The sequence below is a fragment of the Anomalospiza imberbis genome, chromosome 2, assembly GCF_031753505.1.
Source record: "Anomalospiza imberbis isolate Cuckoo-Finch-1a 21T00152 chromosome 2, ASM3175350v1, whole genome shotgun sequence".
Lineage (NCBI taxonomy): Eukaryota > Metazoa > Chordata > Aves > Passeriformes > Viduidae > Anomalospiza > Anomalospiza imberbis.
Window position 1 is genome coordinate 51912957 of NC_089682.1, and position 21285 is coordinate 51934241.

Genomic DNA, 21285 nt, shown 5'->3' on the forward strand with positions numbered 1-21285 from the left:
CTCCGTTCGACTTGTTTCAAGCAGGAGTACGGAATAAAAGGGAGCACATGAAATATTTCCAGGCAAGTGTACAGCTTAAGGAGTGTTGAGTACTACCCGCGACTGTGATTGTAATGTTAACGACAGCTCGCTGTAGGGCGTTTCCTGGCAGATACTGGGATTTTTGGTTCTTTTTTTCATAATGAGTGCCCACAGGTGCAATCTCTCTAACACACTAGAAGTAAAAAATGCAGGAGTTAGAACCTCCCTGTTATTAATTGATTTATTCCTGCATTATGCCAAGAGCCATCCTTCTGGAGCTTAAGTGTTGTTGCTCTAACAGCCTGTTCTTAAATCAGCAAACCATGTACTGAATTTTAAGCATGTAGTTCTATTTTACATGGGAACGCTATGGGATTCAGGCTAGTTCAGAAAGTCAAGTTGCTTTGTCCAGAGATGGACATAAGCTTGTGCTGAAATACCTCTCTGAGTCAGGAACAAAGACAAATAGGATATCTACATACAGTACTGGACCGAGGCTCTGCCTCACAACACTTTGCTTCTGTGCCTCTGAATAAGTCGCACAAAGACAAAACTTAATGAGTGTACCCCCTGTTTTTGCCCAGATGGAAACATCCTGCTCCTGGTTTCCAAACAATCTGCAGCAAAACCTCATACAAAGCACTTCTGGGGAAAGATAGAGGCACAGAGGAGCAGACACAGAGTAAACAAATGCAAACCCTTGGTCCTTAACTCCATTTGCTACTGACACCCACACCCAAGGAATGATCCCGCTCACTTATGTCTCCTCTTTGAAATACACGGTAAGGCAGGGCTTTAACCCCCCAAAGTAAGGAAGGGGATAGCCCACAAAGGCACAGAAAGGTTCCTCAAGCTGGATATTCTCGAATGATCCACCTCATCCCTCTTTTCCTTACAAAACTTGCCACCTGTGGAGCTTGTTTCACTGCCAGCAGCTTGGCTGTGCTGAGTTCCCCTTCTTTGGCAAGCAGGGCTGATCAACCCTCTCACAAAGGCCTAACAAGGTAATGTCTGTAGAGTGCTTAAGAACATGCAAAGTGCAATATAAGTGCCAAATGTTCTTATTTTTGAGATTAATGAATTAATACTCCAAGAAATAGAACCACTGAGGTAACTACAGCTTAAATACTACATTCCCTCATGATTAAAAAAAAAAAAACAGCTAACTCTCTTCTCTCTAGAAGATGAATCCTGAATATGAAATGGTAATATCTTATTTATATTCTGTCAACTTTAGCACAGCCACAAAATGCCCTTTTAATAACAGCAAAACATGAGGTGAAGTTCTCAGAGAAACTAAGAATTCTGCACTAATGATTTCCTCAAATCCCATCTCTGTGTTGCTCCCAGCACATGTTTACTCCCTTTCATTACATCCTGAAGAGCTGGTATCCCATGCTGCTGAAGCAAAGCACAGTCCAATGTCAAATCTGGCATTCTGATGGCTGAACAGACAGAAATATCCCCCAGCAAAGGTTAAGTAGGACCATAATCTGCTTGAGCTCTCTGAAAAGTTCAGGTTTTGTCCTTAGTGAAGTCCACATTACTCAGGTGGGAGTAAGGCTTTATATCTTAACCAAAGCACAAGCTCCTATCAGAGCACTCCAGCTGTCAAGTATCAACTGATTATCCTGGTGGTCAGAAGAGGATGGATGTAATAATGAATTAAACACTGCACATACCTTTTCTGTTTTGTTCCTGTATCAGCTTTGGCCAATGGGCCCAAGATTCAACCGACTAATGATGGGGTCAATGAAACCAAGCCCTGCATTCCTATGCACTGTGTGATAATGACGTGGCAGAAGAGTCAGTAGCACCCCAACCAGTAAACAAACACTGCTGTAAAATGCTAATGCAAGTACCAGAACCCAGCTGTTTCCAGGTGTTGAAGAAAAAACACTAGAAACATCCCAAAAAGGTCTCTTGGTTCTGGTGAAACACTACCAGCTGCAGTAGGCCCTGCTTAGTGGTTTCATTCTGTTTTCCTACTCCAGTGCTCGTGTCAAATGCTCCCTTCATCAATGCTCTGCAGCTTCAGTCTTTGGCTGGCATGGGGCCTGGTACCACGCCGGGTGCTCCCACTGCTTCCTGCCAGAGTCCACGAGGGGAACAGGGCTCCTGGTAAAGCATCTTCCCCAAACAGGCTCAGTTTCACATCAGCTTCTATAGCTCGGGCCAGACTGGCTGCATAACTGTCCAGAGATTTATGGACTTCAGCTTTTACATGAAGAATAGAATTCTTTGCAGCCTCTGAAAAAAAAAAATAGATAACAGCTGGTAAGCATGGCTGTGCAAATGCTTGAAAACTAATATAGATCCTGTTGTAAAGGCATGATCATGCCTTCTGCAAAAGAACTACACATTTACCAACAATACTGAGGCTTCCTATACCATCCTATCAACACAAAGTTTCAGAGTGACCTGAGATAATCTGTGTCAGTGCAGCAATTTTTGTAGCATCTGTACACCTCTCTACTCACCAACATGTTGAACAATAAAAGAGTTCATCCTAAATGTAATTCTTCAGTGAGGCTGCTGAAATAATTTAAAGCCTCAGGGATGCTGAAAAGCCTGAGACTCACCAGGGAGAATTGCTAAACCTGTGGGGACTTGTGCACTGAGACTTCCCTCTTTCACTCTCACAAGAAATTAGATGTCTGCTCCTACATAATCACTCAGAAAGATAGTGGGAAATGTATGCTAATGTGTTTGTACAAGGAAATATTCATCTCATGGTGGGAAGAGGACAAAAAGGAATTCTGCCAAGATGTTTAAAAATTCCATAGAAAGAGACTTCTCATTATTTCAGGTTTTATTATTACTTGCTTCTTAAAGGCATTCTTCTCATTTTCATCCCTTCCACAATCATATATTGTTTAGAAAATTCAGTTGTTATTATCAAGTCTTCTATTTAAATTATTGTAACTATCAGCATAAATTAATGTTCCGACATTTTACAGATGATCACAGCAATGTTCTGCTAGCCCAGAATCAACAAGCAAGGAGACTGAAAAAACTGCATGTGATTCATCTGTTTTCACCCATACCTGATGAGGAACCCAAAGTAAAGCAAAGTAGAATTTAAGTGAAAAAGTAAATGAAACAGAATAAAATTATATTCAAGATCATTGAAGTCTGTAAAAGAAAGAATTTCAAGTCTGTAAGTGACAAAGTTGAGAAGAGACAGCAAATGAGAAACACAGGGATAATGCAACCAAAATATGAGGGCAGGATAATATATTCCCCAAGAAACATAAAACAGACAAAACTTTTAACAGCCACCAAGATGAGTGGAATTGCAGACAGGTTACTGCTGTGCAATTTTTTATATATGCAGGGAATGCCAGCTTCTAACTCTTGTCCTTGCCTGCTGCTACTTGAGATCTGGAAGAAAGACCTGATTTTGCTTTCTGTTATACCTGCATGAATGATCAGGTCTGTCAAGGCACACAGTGGTCAGATACTTTTCAAGACAATTCTCAAGGTCCTGGGAGGCTTCCTGAGCATTCAATACAGTTGACACTGAGCATTTTCATACTTACCCCTACACTCACCTTTAATTTGTTCCACTTCATCTTCAAATGTCACTGAACTCCTCCTTCGAGGGGGACAGATGCAGTGTGGGGCATGAGGGCCATCTGAGCTATAATCTTCAAGAAGCATTGTATCTGTTCCTGAAAAGAGCAAGAACCCTTAAGTTAAACAGTAACATTGAGATACAATATGGTGTCAAAACATTTTCAGCCCATTTTCAGCAGTTCCTTCAAAAGATGTCTAAACCCAGCTTTTTTGAGTAAATTTCAGCTCAAACTAAACACTGCACAGGAAAATAATGAGGTCAGTTTTCACTGAAAGGATTGGGAAATCTTCTCCTTAGAGACTGGGCATCGCAGGCCCCAGGATCATGTACTACATGCAGCAAGCAACACGTAAGAGGGACTAAGGCTTCCTTCTGCTCTGTAGTAACTCACAGTAAAAGCATCCAAAGTGAAACGGTATTTCACAGTGGACCACTGTGTATCCATTCCCAGGCTATGGACTGTGGTCCCTCCTTAACCAGCAGTGGCACTTCTAACAGCATTTTGGTATCGCTTTAATTTTGTTCATTTGTTTAAACTGCTGTCACAAGATGGTAACACAACATCCTCTTAACTAAGGCAGGTTTACCAGGAGGCTGCTCTCTCTTTATCACATACAACTGCAGAAAACTACCAGCACAAAACAACTACCAAAAATAAATCCCAGCTCCACAGACTTCCTTTACAAAAGTAGGACAAAAATCCCTTACACCAAGCAACCTTTAAAAGATCACCCTCTGGTGTCTCTAGAGCAGAAAAACTCTCTAAAATAACTACTGCAGTTAAGGACTGGTAGCTGAGTTAACTGCCAGAAAAATCTAGCAACAGATCTGGATAGAAAATTACCATTAGAACTCTTTCCCTTTTCCAAACCATCTTCATAAGCTGAAACCATCCTAAGTGTTTATGTTTACACTGCAGGATGAACAAGACAAGGTCTCTTACAAAATAGGAAGCAGAGAAGCACACTGTTCACAGCACTGTGTTGCTCTGTTCCTTGTGGATACAGAGAAAGTCTCCAAAGAACAACAGCAAGTGAAGGAGAAGGGCACAAAAGCAGTGAGTATTGTTCCCAGGACACATTACCAAGGGAGAGTCACCATTCCATAAGCAGCATTTTGCAAGTAAATCTATCGAGAGCAAGGGGGGAAAAAGCAACTGCAGCAGTTTTGTTGGAACAGCTAGAACAGATGCTTCATGTCATTTGTCCACCAGGAGACATCTGTTTGTGTAAATATTGACTGTCCACGAGACTGCTGCCAAGTGCAAACTTCTGCCCAAGTAGGGAGCAAGAGACTTGCAGTTACCTGAATCCTGTGAGCAGCTGAAACCTGTGTCTCCTGTGCTGCTGCTGTTTCCCAGTGGCCTCCCACCTGCCATGAGGGCAGTAAGGTGAGGAGATAGCCCCAAATCTGGAAAAAAGTTTTGTTTTTGTTACACAGTGAATAATTAATGAGTTTGCAATAGTAAAAACCTCTTCCAGTAATACCCACTCTACTACCTTCTTTGTTATTTATAAAACTTACCTTGGTGAAGCAGAGAGCACAGCTTCTGGACTTACCATCTTGGAAATCCAGTCAGCAGCTCTCAGGTTTGGAAGGCAAGTCTCATTTCTCTCTACACCATCTCCCTCCCACTCTTGTTGCAACTGCGTGTGTTTTATCAGCCAGACAGGCTGAGCACCAAGCATATGCTCTCACATGGATGGGGAGATTGGCCAGGGATCTTCTAGACAGAGAATAACCTGGTAGCCACCAGCAGCTCTGATACGCCATTAGTGTGGGAAGAAGCTTAGGAGCATGGTTGGGGCACAGAGATGCCCAACTTCTTTCAAATCTCCAAAACAAGAAGGGAGAAGATTGTGGGATTTTTACAAAGGTGCTGCTTTGGATCTCACCTTGAGATTTTGTTGTTTGTTGCGGGTCTTTTTCTCCTCCCTATCAGCCTCCAGCTAAGACATCTGATAAGAAGCTGACAGCTTCAAGTTTATCGCTTGGAAAAAGAAATTTCCTGTTTCTTCCCTCCCCACCTCAGTTTCCAATGTATTAATTCATAGCATATCCTGGATACAGACTTGCCAAAGCTCCTGGAGGTTGTTATGTGGCTACATCTCCATAACTCTTTCATTTACATGACAGTCTCTCCCAGTGTTCCCAGGCTGCAGATAAGACAATGGATGCATTGCTGCTCTCATCTTCCTTCTGCATTTTAGATCATCCTTCCTAATTAAATAATTTCAGTTCCTGCCTTTGCATGAAATATCCCTTGAAGATGTTCTATTTTTGGAAGCTTCTGAACATGACCAGGGAAATTATTAAAAATCTGAATGTCACTGCATTGCTACTTTAAAAAAAAAATAACAAGCCACCAAACTGAGCAACTGGAGGTCTCAGTCTCCAACTTGGGAACACACCAAATAGTTCTATGGTTTTACACACACAGTAAAACACAAAGTTTTACTTTGTTTATGATCTTTTCTTCCCAACCATTAAGCCTAAAAACTGAACTTGTAGAAACAGTTATGCCAGTGGAACCTTAGTGGATTTTAGACAGTTGTAGCATAAGGCCATTAATCAAAGAAAAAGTGCAGTAAAAGTGCTGTTGGTAGAACTCAAATCTGGGCAACACAAAATGGAAGGCACACAAAAGGAAATGCTTGAAAAAGAAGAAAATAAATTATTTTTATTAACCTCATCGCTATGTCTTCACTGCCTGAGAAAGTTTTACTATAGTAGAACAATGTTAACTATAAAAAAAGATAAAAATTCTCCTTTCAAATGTAACCTGACTGGTAAATGAGTGCTGAAAATTCCAGAAACATCCAGCTCTCTTTACAGAGTCCTGAAACGTGCCAAACACAGGCAGACAGGAAGCCTTGCTCTTGGTGGTATTAAGGAAGTGTCTTTTGCAGCCACATCTTACCTGTGATCCTGTTCGAAATGCTGAAGAGCCTCGATGTCCTGTGCCGCTGAACAAAGGACTTGCGGTAATACCGATCCCCAAAGCACATTCCCAGGAGCTCCTTGCGCACTGTCTTGTTCCACAGCCCATAAATTAGCGGATGGCAAATGGCACTGGAAAAGGACAGCCATGTAGCCAATGTCTCCAAAGCAGGGGAAATACTGTTTTTACCCCAAAGTGCCTCTGATGTTATTACTACCATATAAGGTCCCCACGTAATGACGAAAGCCCCAATGACAACCAAGATGGTTATGAAAGCTTTGCACTGGTTGGCTGAGTAAACAACCCCTTGGAAAGCGTTCCTTCGGCTGCCAGAGGAGGATGTGGAGGTGCTGGAATTCTTCCTCCCGTTCCTCTGCGAGTCCTCCTCCACAATGACAACACTCCCACAGTGGATTTTGCGGGCCTTAATCCTTGCCACACGGAATATGAATCCGTAGCAGATCATCATGACCACGAATGGCAGCAGCGCGCACCAGATCTGCCAAAAGGCCGTGTAGGCAGCCTCCTTGTGCCAGGCTGCCACGCACATCCACTTGAATTGGTCAAATTCCAAAGAGGACCAGCCAAAAAGGGGAGGGAGGCAGCCAATAAGGGAATGCAGCCACACGTACACAAGAGCTACCACTGCTCGGTTGCCCGTTATCTTCATCGGATAAACCATCGGGTACAGCACAGCATAGTACCTGCGGGGCAAGAAAAGAAGTCCACAGGAGCAGAAAAGACATGCAATAAAGAAAAGAACATGCTTTAATGATGCTGGTATCTAGTTTTTTTTTTCTTCAAACAGGCTCAGAAGCCCTGTTTCTAGAAACAATTACATGTAAAAGTAGGTATCACTGCAGTCAAGACTGTCAAACTTGGCTGAAGGGACACATGCAACCACTGAATCTGTATGTATGTGTGAGTGTATGTTTAGGGTATAATCTGGAATTTTAAGTCACTATTGCATGTTTATGAAATAGTATGTTATTTTACCATCAAGAGCTTTAAAAAACTCTAGATGAATGTCTGCATTTTCCAGTATTGATGACCTCACTTTCTCTTGCTCCACATCAAAATTTCATGAGGGGCTGAAGTAAAAATGACACTCCAGCAGTACACCATGTAACCCTCTGCAGTGCTTCTCAACTCTATGAATAAGCAATGGTTACTCTGTGAGAGGAGCAGACAATTTGTTACAATTCATTACCAAAGAGCGGCTTACCGGTCTATAGCTATGAGTCCCAGAGTGAGCATGCTGGCTGAGCTGATCAGCATGTAGAGCAGGGCTGAGAAATTGCACCAAACAACGCCGAAGATCCATTCTCGCCTGATGGAGCTGGTCACGACAAAAGGCAGCACCAGCACGGAGAGTAGAAAGTTGGAGAGGGTCAGGCTGAACACAAACTTGTTGCTCAAGGTGAGAAGGTATGACTTGCGATACAGAGTGACAACAATCACCAGGTTGCCCAAACAGATGAAGATGGCAATGACAATTATAGCAATGGATTCGGTGACTCTGACTGCCCCGTCTTCCTCCGTGGTCAGGTTTCTCAGGCCCTTCCCATTGCTGAGGGAGGAATTGCTGCTCATGGTCAGAGCGTGCAGACCTGGAGCAGCCAAGACATGCTGAGCAGCTAGAAGCAGAACAACGCTCAGAAACATTCAGGTAATAGTTCTTCAAACTCTTTCCAAAGACTGGAGGCCCTTTTGCCTTTGTTAAAATTTACCTGTAGTATGCAGGAAACTGCATATTTTAGATGGGCAAGTGAAGGGGCAGTAAATTGCCTGTGGGCACACCAAAGAGGACAACACCGTGCCTAGAACAGGGAAGACAAGAAGAGGTGAAGGGGGGGGAAAATAAAGAAAATACAGATTTTCTACAGACTTTACTTGTTTCTACTTCCTACTTACCAGCCCCTTCATCCAGGCTGTGAAGAAAAAAGAATGTCACTTGTTTCTTCAAGAAACAAGACAAATATCAAATATCTTTGTTTCTCTTACTTTAAGAAAGTAATTTATTAAAAAAATTCTGCCTATCCTGATAGTTACCTTGCATTCTGCCTATACAGCATTTGCAAGTGGTCTGTGGATGTCTGGCCAGTCATACCCTGCTGACTCTTAACAGTCGCTAAGTAACAAAGACTCTGGGACCACTGCATGTATAACATCATTTCTGTGTGTTCATAATCTCCTTAGCTACACTGCTGATTGTATTTTACTGCCAACCCCAAAGGACTGGAGGAATTGCCTTTCTGTACGTGAGGTTTGAAAGACACCTCCTTGCATTGAGGTCCATGCTACAGAAATGCTTTAGAACCTTTAATCCTTGACTCTCAGTGTTAGCATGCATCCAATTGATTCACAGCCTCATTTTGTGAAACCTTGTTATTTCTTCCAATTCCTTAGCAATTCCTCTTTTCCCTGATGCCTCTAAATAGTACTCACTACCTACTTCATTCAGTCCTTCACCCATCTGCAGGACAGCATAATGAACAAACAAACAAATTCAAATACGCAGACCAAAAAAAGTAAAAGAGTCCACCAATGAATATAAAGTTGATTTTAGCATTTCTGGGAAGTCAGGGACTCAGGAAAGTTATCTTAGCTAATTCTGCAACTGTGCCAGACATGGGTCCCAGACAGTACTCACAGAAATGCTTCCATCTGCGTGGCTGCTGTGGCATTAAGCAACACTGTCAGTCTGGAAAGACGCCTTTTTTCCATTTTTATCTGTACTTTCCTAGGAACATAATTAAAGACATTATTGGGCCATGCTTTGAAAAAACATAACTTAGCTCTTCCTTAACCTCTGACTGAGGATAAAGTGTGCAAAAACACTTCCCCGCGAGTTTCTTTCTCTCTCGGGTTTTGGAAAGGCGGCTTCCCCCACGGCCGCTTCCTGCGATAGCGATGCCCGGGGCACCTGGCGCTCCCCGTCCCCTCACGGCCCTGCTGCACCCTGACGGGGAAAGCGACCTCTGGCAGAGGTGGCCCTCCCGGGCCAGGGCTGCCCGGGGCGGGGATAGCATCCGCATCCCATCCCATCCCATCCCATCCCGGCCGCGGGCAGCGCAGTCAGGCTTCCCGCACACCCAGGAAGCGGGTGGGACCGACTTGTAAATACGGTGGGGAAGGGGGAGTTCGCCATTTTGCCCCGGCGCTCCCTCCGGCAGCGAACAAAGGGCTGGAACAGGGTCCTCCGCCCCGGGCATCCATCGCCTCCCCCCCACCCGCCGGCGGAGAGCGGGTCCCGCCGCCTCTGTCCCCTCCCCGGCTCTGCACTCACCGCCCGCCGCCGCCAGAGCGGGACGTTCCTGGCACGTTCCTGGTTAGGGCGCTCGGGATCCTCGTCAGCCGCCGCGGCCCGAGCGTCCCCCGCCATGGGCACGGCCCCGGCCCGTGCCTGCCCGTCCCGCCGTCCCGCCCCGCCGCCTCAGCCCGCCGCGCCCCCTCCCCGCCCGCCATGTTCTCCGCGGCCGCGCCGGGGCGGTCCGCGCCCTTCCCGGGAACTCAGTTAAAAGTCAGGGGAAAAGTACTTCACATGGATGAGGTAAAGTCATTTGGCCCGGTTCGTAGTGCCACGCAGCCGTAGAGCCTAAGTGCTAGACTTCCTAGACCCCAAAACACTATTAAAAGTAACAAAAAGAAGATTTGGGGAAGAGTTTCTCCCGCACACATTGCTGAAGCAAGACATTGGATATAGGTGTCAGTATAAAGGGCACAATATAAAGGGTGAACAAAAATTAAATGCCATGCTTGTGCCTCCCTAGTTCCTGCCTTTCCCTGGCAATGCCCTTGAGTGCAGAGGGTGACTGCCCTGACGTGACCTGTGCTATGTTTTGATTGCTCTGTGGATTTTTTAATGCTGTGGACATCAGTTTCCTGTGGCTGCTGCCTCAGTCTGCTCCGATGCTCCAAGAGCAGGAGCTGGACTGTGTGTCTTGCTCCTGTGCCAGGGGAAGTCCATAGGAAGTTAGTCTACCTTTTCGATGACGCAGAAAAGCAAGACAAGCACCCACCCATCAGTGCTGGAATACTAAGCTGATGTATCATTTTCAACCAGTTCTGCTGATACTTTTCTACAGGACTTTTTTAAGCTTATCACGCCATTGCACTTCGACATTTTAAAAAGACCATCTTTGGACAGCATTCAAAAATGTATCAAACCAGCACAAGAGATTCCACAATGAGCAAAAACTGATGCACAAAGTTCCACCTGAGTGTGAGGAAGAACTTATTTCCTGTGCAAGTGACTGTGCACTGGTTGCCTAGAGAGGTTGTGGAGTCTCCCTCACTGAAGATATTCCAGACCTGTCTAGGCACAATCCTGTGCCATGTGCTCTGGGATGACCCTGCTTGAACAGGGAAGTTGGACCAGATGATCCACTGTGCCCCACTCTAACCTTGCCCAGATGTGATTCTGTGTGCACACACGTGTGTGTACTAACACAGCACAGGGCACCTGTGTGATGGAGCCAGGTAATGCTTGCTGCAACTGTTAGTGTGGCCATGGAGATGGCCCAGGGCCACCAGAGCCTCCAGAGCTCCCCAAAACTGCTCGTACCCAGCTGTCCCACTGCTCTCGGCAAAGTACCCGTGGGGAAGTGGCTGAAGGCACAAGCACTTGTGGGGCACACAAACATTCTCAGCTGGCTTCTGCAGCCCCGCTTTGCTGGAATAGGGGCTTGGGGGAGCTTGCTGGCTCTTCATCCTGGGCCGGGGAGGTCGGAGAGCCCACTCTCCCCACGGTGGCTCCAGCAGCACAAAGAAGTGTGGACCCCCTTTCTCACCCACCAGCCCCCCCATATCACCTCACAGAATCACAGGCTGGGTAGGTTGGAAAGGGCCACAATGGGTCATCTGGTCCGACCGCGCTGCTCAAGCAGGGTCATCCCAGAGCACATGGCACAGGGTTGTGCCTAGATAGGTCTGGAATATCGCCAGTGGCGGAGGCATCACAACCTCTCTGGACAACCTGTTCCGGTGCTTGGTCATCTGCACGGTAAAGAATTTCTTCCTCATGCTCAGGTAAAATTTTTGTTCATCAGTTTCTGCCCATTGCCTCTTGTCCCATTGCTTGGCACCACCGAGAAGAGTCTGGATCCATACTCTTGGAATCCCCTCTTTAGACATTTGTACACATTGATGAGGGCCCCTCTGAGCCACCTCTTCTCGAGGCTGATCAGGCTCAGCTTCCTCAGCCTTTCCACCTAACGGAGATCAGTCACTTAATCATTTTCGCTGCCCTCCGCTGGACCCGCTCCAGCAGCTCCATGTCTCTCCTGTCCTGGACAGATCACTGCAGATGTGGCCTCTCTAGAGCCGAGGAGAAGGGCAGGATCCTCTACGTCGCCCTGCTGGCAGCGCTCTTCCCGATGCCTCCCAGGATTCCGCCGCCGCCGGGGCTCCGCGCCGCGCGGCCCTGGAAGCGGAAACGCCACGGGGCGGCGGTTCTGGGGGCGCCGGCGCTGCTGTGAGTGCTGTGCGGGAGGAGACGGGAGGAGAGGGGCTCCACCGCCTCCGCCCCTTCCGCCGCCTGCTTCCTTCTGCTCGGCGGAGAGGAGGCCGCCATGCACCCCGTTTTCCAGAGCAGCCGGCGCGACTTCACCTTCGGGCCGTGGAAGCTGAGCGCCGCCCGGACGCACATCATGAAGTCGGCGCAGGCCGAGAGGTGAGGCGGGCTCCGGGCCGGGGGCGCAGGGGGGCACAGCACGGCACGGTGTCCCCGCTGCTCGGGGAACCCCCGCACGGTGTCCCCGCTGCTCGGGGAGCCACCGCGAGGCTGCGGCCTCGGCCGTCACAGCGAGGGGCTGGGGTCGTAGGGCGGCCTTGCGAAGGAAACACGGAGCGTTCCCTGGGCGGGGGAGGCGCTGTTCGGCCCCCGGGCTTGTTCCTTCTCTTCGAGCTTGATTCTCTGGCTGGCGAACTGGGGCGATTTGGGTTACAGGTAATTTCCAAAATTTTGTTTTAGTGATTGTAGAAGACAGTCTACAAGAAGATGAAGAGGGGCTTTTTACAAGGGCATGTAGTGTGAGGATAAGGGGGAATGGATTCGAACTGAAAGAGAGGAGATTTAGATTGGATCCTAGGAAAGAAATTCGTGATTGTGATGGTGATGAGTCACTGGAACGGGCTGCCCAGAGAAACTGTGGATGCCTCATCCCTGGAGATGTCCAAGACCAGGTTGGATGGAGCTTTGGGCAGCCTGGTCTAGTGTGTCCTTTCCCTTGACAGAGAGGTTGGAACTTGACCTTTAAGGTTTTTTCCAACTCAAACCATTCTGATTGAATGATTATAATGGTTTTGGATCTGGATCTCTGTGAACTGAGACTCGCTAATTAGAAGCCTGATTTTCTTAATTACTTTTGAAAAAGAATATTTTTAATGTCTCATAGTATGTCTTGGTAATAGATATTTTAAAATAGTGGTTTTTATTAAAAATTTATAATTTGCTCTCTTCTTGTAGGAATTTCCAATCCAGTGAAATAATTGGAGGAAATGTTCCTGTATCAAGTACTTAAGTCAGATTTGCTAATGTGGAACTGTAGGGTTCAGCTGTGCCATAACTGACCTTAATGGCAGATGGATTTGGCAGATATTTCTTGGTTTCATTTTCTGGAATAAATTTCAGTGTACATGGGAATCTCATTAGTCTTGTTAAATGTACTTTCATTTATCTTGCTTTTGCCTTTTCTGAGGCTAATAAGGAATTCTCTGGAAGGAACTGGCAGCTCATGGCTGGGATGGGTGCACTGTTTGCTGGGTAAAACACTGTCTAGATGGCTGAGCTCAATGAGTGATGGTGAATGGAGTTACATCCTGCTGGTGGCCCATCAACAGTGGTGTTCCCCAGGGCTCAGTATTGGGGCTAGTCCTGTTCAGTATCTTTATTGATGGTAAGGACAAGGTGATTGAGTGCACCCTCAGTAAGTTCACAGATGACCCCAAGCCAGGTGGAAGTGTTGATTTGGCAGAGGGTAGGAAGGCTCAGCAGAGGGATCTGGACAGGCTGGATCAATGAGCTGAGGCCAGCAACCTTGTAGAAGGTGCAGCGAGGTCACAGTGATCCATTTTGTCTATTTTATTGCTTGGGGAAAAGTATTTATAGGAATTTTATTTCTGACAAATATATTTTATATAATATATAAAATCCAGAATTTTATTTCTGGATTAAATGTGCCATAGCCAAGAACTCTTTTCTATGCAGGGGTTGGTTTTTGCAGGTCAAGGGTTCCTACACTTGATGAAATGGAAAAGTTCATAATGTTATTCTGTCTTCTTTGGGAAAAACGTAGGATCTTATTCTCCAGGTCTGTGAATTTGATGTTTTAATTTTATTTAGGTTAACACTGTTCTTCTGTATTCAGGGTTACAGAAATAACCACTTTTGTTGAGGAATGCCTTGTTATCAATGTGAACATTATGATTAGGACACTCTTCTCCCTCCCCTCACTCAAAAAAGCATATTTCCTAAAGCTTTCTTCTCTCTAGATGTCATGTATTCCTTTTTGATTTTGAGAAGTCAGGTAGGTAAGGAGGAAAAGAGAAGTTTAGGAAGTGTGCCAGTACATGTCTTCTACCAGCAGATCACAGTAGTGTCTTCTGCACTCTGCCAGGGCTGTCTTTTTTGTAGGCTTCTGAATTTGGAAGTATGGACCACTGTGCAGTGTATTCAGACTTCCTCATGATAAGTCCTTGTTCCTAAAAGTTGCTTTGAGCACCTACTGAAGTTGGTCCACTGACCATCCAGGGGTTTGCTAGGACAGGTGGAAAATTGCTTCTACAAGCTTCTCAGATACTCTTGATTCCTCATGTTTGAGAATTTTGTCCAAGCATGATGGTGAAGGAATGTTTTAGGAGTACTTTTTTTGGTGGAAAAGTCACTTCAGGTCAATGACTCTGCGTTTCAGGTGAAATGATTAACCTGGTCATGTGTCTTGTAAGTTATCACGGTCTAAAGAATCCTTTTTCCAAAACAAGGACTGCTTTCACTGAACTGTGATCAGCTGACTGATGCCTCTTTTATTTTTCTCTGCAGGTTGGCTGATGAATTACACATGCCTTCCCTGCCAGAGATGATGTTTGGAGACAATGTCCTAAGAATACAGCATGACCATGGCTTTGGAATTGAGTTCAATGCTACAGATGCTTTAAAATGTGTCAATAATTGTCAAGGTATGATCAAAGTCGCTTGTGCAGAGGAGTGGCAAGAGAGCAGGTACAGTATTTTATCACCAGTGGGCAAGTACTGGTGTGTTATATATGAAACTGTCATACAGGAGTTAAAGGAACAAACTGAACCTTTGAGGACCACATTGCATTTGGTTCTACCCTAGATACAGCATGTGATCACAGAAGTCACTTCTCTTTCTTTTGCTGTCATAATCCTTTCTGTTAAATTGGGCCAGCTGTATTTTTCAGCTGTGTCATGGCTTTCTTAAAACAAATGTCAAGTTTAACATGACTTAATGCTGTTTCTGTTTACTCAAAGTCATAGAGCCTCGAGCATTACCAGACTGTATTGTGTGGTGTTGCAAAGTGCTGTACATGTTCAATATCTTAGCCTTAGGAATAATGCAGAACAGTTACCATGCATGAGAACTAATTATGATGCTTAGTATTTAGCAAATTGGATTTAGTTGTAGAGCATCTGGAATAAAGCACAGAAACAAAGCAAAATTATAATGAAAACTAAGCTGAATTGCAATTTTAATGATTGCTGTGTGTTGTCAAGAGATCACTTTCTGCCTACTTAAACAAACATTGATCTTGAAATACAAATTTCTCAGCAATATTGCATGAGAATCTTTGTTTTGAATCATAGAACTGAGATAGATTGAGATTTCTCATAATTGTTTTCAAAGTTATTATGGAAACAGATGTGAAACCATGGTTAAGTCTTGCCGCTGTGATTGCAGCTCAGACAATGCTGCTGCTTTTCTTTAGGAACAGTGTGGGGATTCTAATGCACAGTCTTAAGTGAGGTTGTAATTTTTTGGTAATTGCTACAAAGCAATTACAACAAAGCTGTTTTCTCTTTCACTGTTGAGGAGTGAGACTGAGCACAGTAAGGAAGTTGTCAAGCCATATGATTGGACTTACACAACAGATTACAAAGGAACTTTGCTGGGAGATACTGCAACATTAAAGGTAATAATTTCCTTCTTGTTAATTGCTGACTGCATCTTGCTTCAGTCAAACTTTTTACCTTTCAGTAGGCTTCTGTAAAAAACCTTTTGTGCTTTGTAATTTCTGATTTCAAAGTGTAATTTGGGCTTCTCATGTCTCTCAGCTCATGATTTTATCCTAATCAAACCATGGCTTATTTTAATAATGAGGGTGGGTGGTGTCTTAAAGCATTTTAGGATTTAAGCACATGGGAGGCTTCAGCTCTTGCTGGGGGCCGCTCTGGAGCACCGAGCTGCTCACGTACAGCAGAACTATGAGCTGTGTCATTCTGTAGTGCCTTCATGCTCTGCTGCTTGCATGTTTATCTGCTTTCTGACCTGGCTGCTTTCAATGGCCTGATGTTTTTCTGCAACAGCAACTCAGTAACTGCTCATATTTAAACTCAAGGGCCCTCCCATGTCTTTATTTTTGTGAAAATAAGACTGAAGTTCCCAGCTTCTGTGTACTGCATACAGGTTGCTTGCTACTAAGCAGATAATCTGTATTAATTCACTAGAATTGCTTTAGTTAGAGATCATTCGAGTTGTGCTGGAATTAAAAGTACAGCATAGAAATAAACAATGTTGGTCCAAACTCTTTAGATGCCAGAAGTGTCTATGGAGACCATGAGTTGGAAAACATACAGGTACTTGATTTCCATGGAAAGGCTTTACTAGAATCCTTTTCTAGATGTGTAGTGGGCTAAGGGTACTAAATGCATCGAAATCTGTTTATAAATCTGAACTTTTCATGCATATGTTAAACACAAGACATCTTCAAATGTTTTTAAAGAAAGTGAGTCAAACTGTTTGCAGCTGAAACCCTACTGAGCCTGGTACCCAGAGAGAAGTTTGGTCAGAATTTTCCACTCTTAGTTTTTGTTTTTGCTTGATGTTATTTCCAAGAAGAAACTCTCGGAAACTTTGATTTTAACTTTTTCTCTTAGAAATTTGAGGTGTCTTAAGCTTACTGCCCTAGAAAATTTTTCCTTTTTAAAACTCTGGAATTCAAAATATCAGGATAAACTTTATGTAGTTTGGCAAAAAATTAATACGCTAACTGTTCTTAATGTTTTTCTCTAGGTTGTTCCTACAACAGAACACATAAATACAGAGAAATTGAAAGCCAGGGAACAAATTATGTTTTTTGAAGAAGTACTCCTGTTTGAAGACGAACTCCATGATCATGGAGTATCAAGTTTGAGTGTGAAAGTAGTGAGTATTGGGAAGTGTATAAACGATACCTGGGGACTCAGTTGGCTGATTAATGCAAAATAAAGCTCCTTTATTCAGCATGTTATTCCTTCTGGGATTTAAACTTTAAAGCACAAAGTTCTTCATCCTTGCTCTTGAAAATACGATCTTGCTGGAAATGATGTTGTTTTGAAGCCTTTGTCATCTGTCATTTGCTCCAGGGGACAATCTTTTCCCTCCTGCATCCTGCCTAATAGTTCTTTGAGACACTGTCTGCCCTGCTGGCCAGTCATAGCTGTAACAAAACAACAGCCCAAATTTTGACTTAATTCTTGAAAACTTCTCATACTGTCTTCCATTGTGAATATCTGATGTAGACAAGTACATGCTTAAACTAAGCCTTTGGAAGGTGCTGAATGGGCTGTCTTTATTTTTGCAGAGAGTTATGCCTTCCAGCTTTTTTGTGCTGCTGAGGTTCTTCTTGCGAGTGGATGGGGTACTCATCAGGATGAATGATACAAGGCTTCATCATGAGGTAAACCCTTACTTTCCATCATGAGTTATTTTACAGAGGTTCCCTTGCCTTTTTACTTCCAGTGACCCAGTGATGTTCCTCTAACTTAATACTGATTTGGGGGCTCAAAAACTTCCGAGTGTGTTTTATTATTGTGGTGGTGCTGAGCTAGCAACCAATTGCTGGGTGCCATGGTGTATGAGCAGAGTAGGCTACCCCTCATGTGGTGTAAGCATTTAAATACATTTGAAAGACACAGATTATAGAAGGAAGTACAAGAGGAAAAATAGGCAGCAGTAAAGAGATCAATACTGTCTTGTCTCCAAGTACGTTATTTTTGTCTTACCTAATAGAATTAGACTGCAAGTGTAACTTGCAAATAACTGTCCATAGTACATTGAGTTCTGGTATCTCACAAATAATACGGGATGTTAAGATTTGGGGATTGGTAATTCTGTGTAGGAGTTCTAGCTGAGTAAAAATTAACAAGCATATTCAGTCACAGGATTTTATTTTGAAGCATGCGCACAGGTGGTTTTTGGAAAAAGACAACATTGTTATCAGCTGTCTTCATGAACTTGAATGTACATTTCTTCTCTTGGGTGAAAAAATGTGGTCAACTGAATTCCAATGCTTCCTAAATTCAATCTATTTAAAATGCTTCTTTGTACTGATACCAGATGATTCCTTTTTTCCATTAGGCGGACAAGACCTACATGTTGCGAGAATACACATCCAGGGAAAGCAAAATATCAAGTTTAAAGGTATTGTATTTTTAAAACTTGGTTTCTTTTCCTTCTGTTTGCTTTTTAGTTTCATGGTCAGCATAGAAAATGCTGTGTCTCTTAAGTCCTTCTTTGTTCAGTTTAGAATTAATACAGAGGAAAGTTCTTTCTACTTATGCAGCTTTTATTTTGGTGATTTTAGAGCAGATTTACATTTTGTAAATGCTCAGATCACATGACAGGATATGGGATCAGGTCACTTTTTCTACTATTGAGTTAATAAAATGTTTTTAATATTTTATTTTTTCATAGAACTGTTCAGCTGCAAAATCAGGTGCTCCATGTCTTATGATGTTAAATTTCATGTTTGGTTGTGTGCTTCCAAGCAGCATTAAGGGTTGAGATCTGTTTGGTAATGGACTCTTCCAGTTTTTCTCAAATATTTGAGGTTAATAGGTCACCTTAAAACTCTAGTAATTGTTCAGAATAATTTGTGGTACATTTGGAGTTGCAGCTGTTGATTTTTATTTATGACAAAAGCCTGAACTTTAATTTTCTTGTACCTTTCCCCCTCTCTTACTTTTCTTTTGCCTCTAAAAGTTTGCCTCTAGTGGTGTTTGCATCCAGTAAATTATAAATTGTCTGTAATAGTTTGGGGTTGGAATACTTTTTCTTATCCCCTCTTTTCTTTCATTCATTTAATGTAAAATGTTTGCTTTTTAGAACGTTCCACCTTCCCTGTTCACGGAACCTAACGAGATCTCTCAGTATCTACCCATAAAGGAGACAATCTGTGAAAAACTAGAATTCCCAGAGAAGCTGGAACCTCAACCAGAAACATCACTGGAAACCACATGTGCTAAGTCTAAATAAATGTGACTTTTTAAGGACTTGAAGTATACTGGAGATGATGTGAGCACAGTTGTTGACATGGGGGGCGTTTCACTACTAGTGGAATGAAGAATTTGGCTAATTTTTCTGTAGCCTTGAGAGAAAACATTTCAAGCAGGTTTTGCTAACGTTTTTTTTTTTCCTTGGATTTTTTTTAACCTGTGTCTGGAGTTGATGATAGACTGGTGGTGAGTTACAGTTTTCAACAGCATTGGAGAAATGACTGTTGGGAGTCTGGGTTCTGTTGAGTTCACCACGCAGGCAGGGGTATTGTCTGGACCCCCCATCCACTAACAATTCTATGAAGATTTTGTTATTGCTGCTTCAGATACTAAGAAACTACCAGAGTTGTAAAACTGGCATGATTTTATCTTTATTGAGAAATAATCCACAGTAAAAAAAAAAAAAAAATCCTCTGCATTTATTTTGATCTGTCCGTCCTAAACTACCCATTTTGCTTGGCTTCCCCTACTGATAACCAACAAAGTTACTTCTTGTAGTTTCTGGTCCAGAGTCTCACTGAAGAATATTCATTTCATCTGAGGATAGGTTTAAGTGTAGGGAAAAAAGTAAATTTGTTTGACACTATATAAAGGTAAAATTATTTGTGAGGCATTAACTCCAGAGCAGGAAGAGAGCTGGAGGTTAACAGAGAGACACTGGTAAGTCTCTTCACAAATGCTGGTTTAATCTGATGTCAGCTGGAGTTCTCTGGGCAGTTCTGGGACTCTCACTTGGGGTCCCTGTGCTGCTCCAGTCATGTGTGATGCTGGAAAGGCATTGCCCTGCACTGGCCTTCTCTTGAATGTGCCCACATGGCATGGTTCTACTGCCCTGATGGCCAAATTGCAGAACTGCAGTGGAGCTTAAGGCTGGGGAAGTCTGATCCCTAAAGGATGCTGGTATTTGCAGTTTGAGAAATGAGATCCTGTAGGGCTTTAGAAGGATGCCAACATGTATTCCAGATACATAATTTTGGTTTATTTTAAAATTCTTTAAGTTATAATATTGATAGAAGTGTGATCTCTTCTATAGTCATGGTTTCAACACTCTGTAGATGAAACTGAATACTTGCATTGCTTGTGGAAATCCTGCAGTATATTACTGGTTTGGCCTAAGAATGGGGCAGCTAAGCAGGCTTGTCTGGGTTTGCTGCTGACACTCAGTGCAGGAAGCAAGTAACTGCAGCAAAAAGCAGTTACAAGGTGCTTGCAGATTAGAACATGGACACATTCTGATGTCTTAGGGTTTTTGTTTAAAAATCTTCGTATTCTGCACCGCATGGCTTACTGGAAGCAACCCACCACGAAACCTAGTATTTAACCATATATTTTGTGAAGTTGTTTTCATGTAGAGAAGACCCTAAGGTTTTTTGGCGGTGGGGGAAAGTGTACTGCCATCTAAGGGACTGTTTCCTTAGTAAAAACAACACACTAATTTCACTTTTATTTGAGGCAGCCTGGTCTAGTGAATGCTACAGCAGGTGGAAAGACAGGAACTAACTGCAATTTTTCCTGTGTCACTGATTTACTCTAACCATGGGGAAGACATTTTCCTGTGCCTCCATTCCCTGTATGTAAAAAAGAGAGTTAATATATGGCTACCTCACAGACAGATTGTGATGATTGGTTTGTACAAAGTTATTGGTAAGAATATTTTTTTTCTGAATACACATTCAGCCTTATCTTTACAATCCTTTGGAAAGGATTACTGAAAAAAAAAAAAAATGATCCATAGCATGAGTGGAGAGAACTGAAACAATTTCTGAAAGAAGTTGTCAGCTGTGATAACTATCAGATAATTATCAGACATGATCTGGGTGAATCAATTTATGGCCACTTTGAAATAGAAGCAAGGTCCTCTATGTTCCTCATTACAGTCCTAAATTCTGTTGGCTTTTTTTCATCTTCCTGCCCTTGTTTCCTAAACATTTTAGTGTCAAGATGAAGGAGGGGACTGCAAATGAATGCAGCACTGAAGAGATTAAAAATCCATTTAGTAATAGAAGATTATTTGGGTCTACTCCAGTGATAGAGGGAAGTGAGGAAAGAGTGAAAAGGAAGGGAAGAATAAATGGGGGTGAATAGATATTTTTCTGGTAGAAGTAAATAATGGCACTTACTCTAAGCATATATTAGTATACATGCCTTAGAGCTTATAAAAACACGCTTTACAGCTGGTATGACTGGGAGCAGAGCTTATGTAGTGCTGTCATGAAGGAAACTATATCTGCATTTGTTAATTCAAAC

General features: G+C 43.3%; 2 protein-coding genes and 1 long non-coding RNA gene across 6 annotated transcripts; 1 reads left to right on the forward strand and 2 right to left on the reverse strand.

The window, feature by feature from the left end:
* Window positions 1-250: 250 nt before the first annotated feature.
* On the reverse strand, window positions 251-1390 carry LOC137468853 (uncharacterized). The gene is made up of 2 exons (XR_010996206.1): window positions 504-1390; window positions 251-461 (listed from the first exon to the last, which is right to left on the reverse strand). It is a non-coding gene; the product is annotated as an uncharacterized lncRNA (long non-coding RNA).
* A 601-nt stretch (window positions 1391-1991) lies between these two features.
* GPR161 (G protein-coupled receptor 161) lies at window positions 1992-12016 on the reverse strand. Of its 3 annotated transcripts, none has more exons than XM_068181006.1 (8): window positions 11894-12016; window positions 9196-9285; window positions 8273-8362; window positions 7768-8179; window positions 6522-7246; window positions 4907-5011; window positions 3576-3695; window positions 1992-2271 (listed from the first exon to the last, which is right to left on the reverse strand). In XM_068181006.1, the coding sequence occupies exons 2-8, from the start codon at window positions 9227-9229 to the stop codon at window positions 2024-2026; spliced, it is 1734 nt and encodes a 577-aa protein (XP_068037107.1). In that variant the 5' UTR covers window positions 9230-9285; window positions 11894-12016; the 3' UTR covers window positions 1992-2023. The 3 variants fall into 3 exon arrangements, with proteins under 3 accessions (XP_068037107.1, XP_068037106.1, XP_068037108.1); XM_068181005.1 differs by lacking the exon at window positions 11894-12016 and adding an exon at window positions 9832-9870; XM_068181007.1 differs by lacking the exons at window positions 8273-8362; window positions 11894-12016 and adding an exon at window positions 9832-9864 and having other exon boundaries at window positions 7768-8272.
* Window positions 11985-19031, forward strand: TIPRL (TOR signaling pathway regulator). 2 transcript variants are annotated; one of them, XM_068181012.1, is made up of 7 exons: window positions 11985-12216; window positions 14584-14763; window positions 15596-15695; window positions 16796-16927; window positions 17346-17441; window positions 18122-18184; window positions 18869-19031. In XM_068181012.1, the coding sequence occupies exons 1-7, from the start codon at window positions 12116-12118 to the stop codon at window positions 19016-19018; spliced, it is 822 nt and encodes a 273-aa protein (XP_068037113.1). In that variant the 5' UTR covers window positions 11985-12115; the 3' UTR covers window positions 19019-19031. The 2 variants fall into 2 exon arrangements, with proteins under 2 accessions (XP_068037113.1, XP_068037114.1); XM_068181013.1 differs by lacking the exon at window positions 11985-12216 and adding an exon at window positions 12365-12492.
* The last annotated feature ends 2254 nt before the right edge of the window (window positions 19032-21285 follow it).

Coding starts and splice junctions, on each gene's coding strand:
- GPR161 (XM_068181006.1), bottom strand. CDS start 9,229: ATGCCACAGCAGCCACGCAGATGGAAGCATTTCT. Junction 8,180..8,272: donor CAGTTTCCTGCATACTACAG/GTAAATTTTAAC, acceptor TTCTGCTTCTAG/CTGCTCAGCATGTCTTGGCT. Junction 3,696..4,906: donor CAGCTGCTCACAGGATTCAG/GTAACTGCAAGT, acceptor TGCTCTTTTCAG/GAACAGATACAATGCTTCTT.
- TIPRL (XM_068181012.1), top strand. CDS start 12,116: ATGCACCCCGTTTTCCAGAGCAGCCGGCGCGACTTCACCTTCGGGCCG. Junction 12,217..14,583: donor AAGTCGGCGCAGGCCGAGAG/GTGAGGCGGGCT, acceptor TTTTCTCTGCAG/GTTGGCTGATGAATTACACA. Junction 18,185..18,868: donor GCAAAATATCAAGTTTAAAG/GTATTGTATTTT, acceptor TTTGCTTTTTAG/AACGTTCCACCTTCCCTGTT.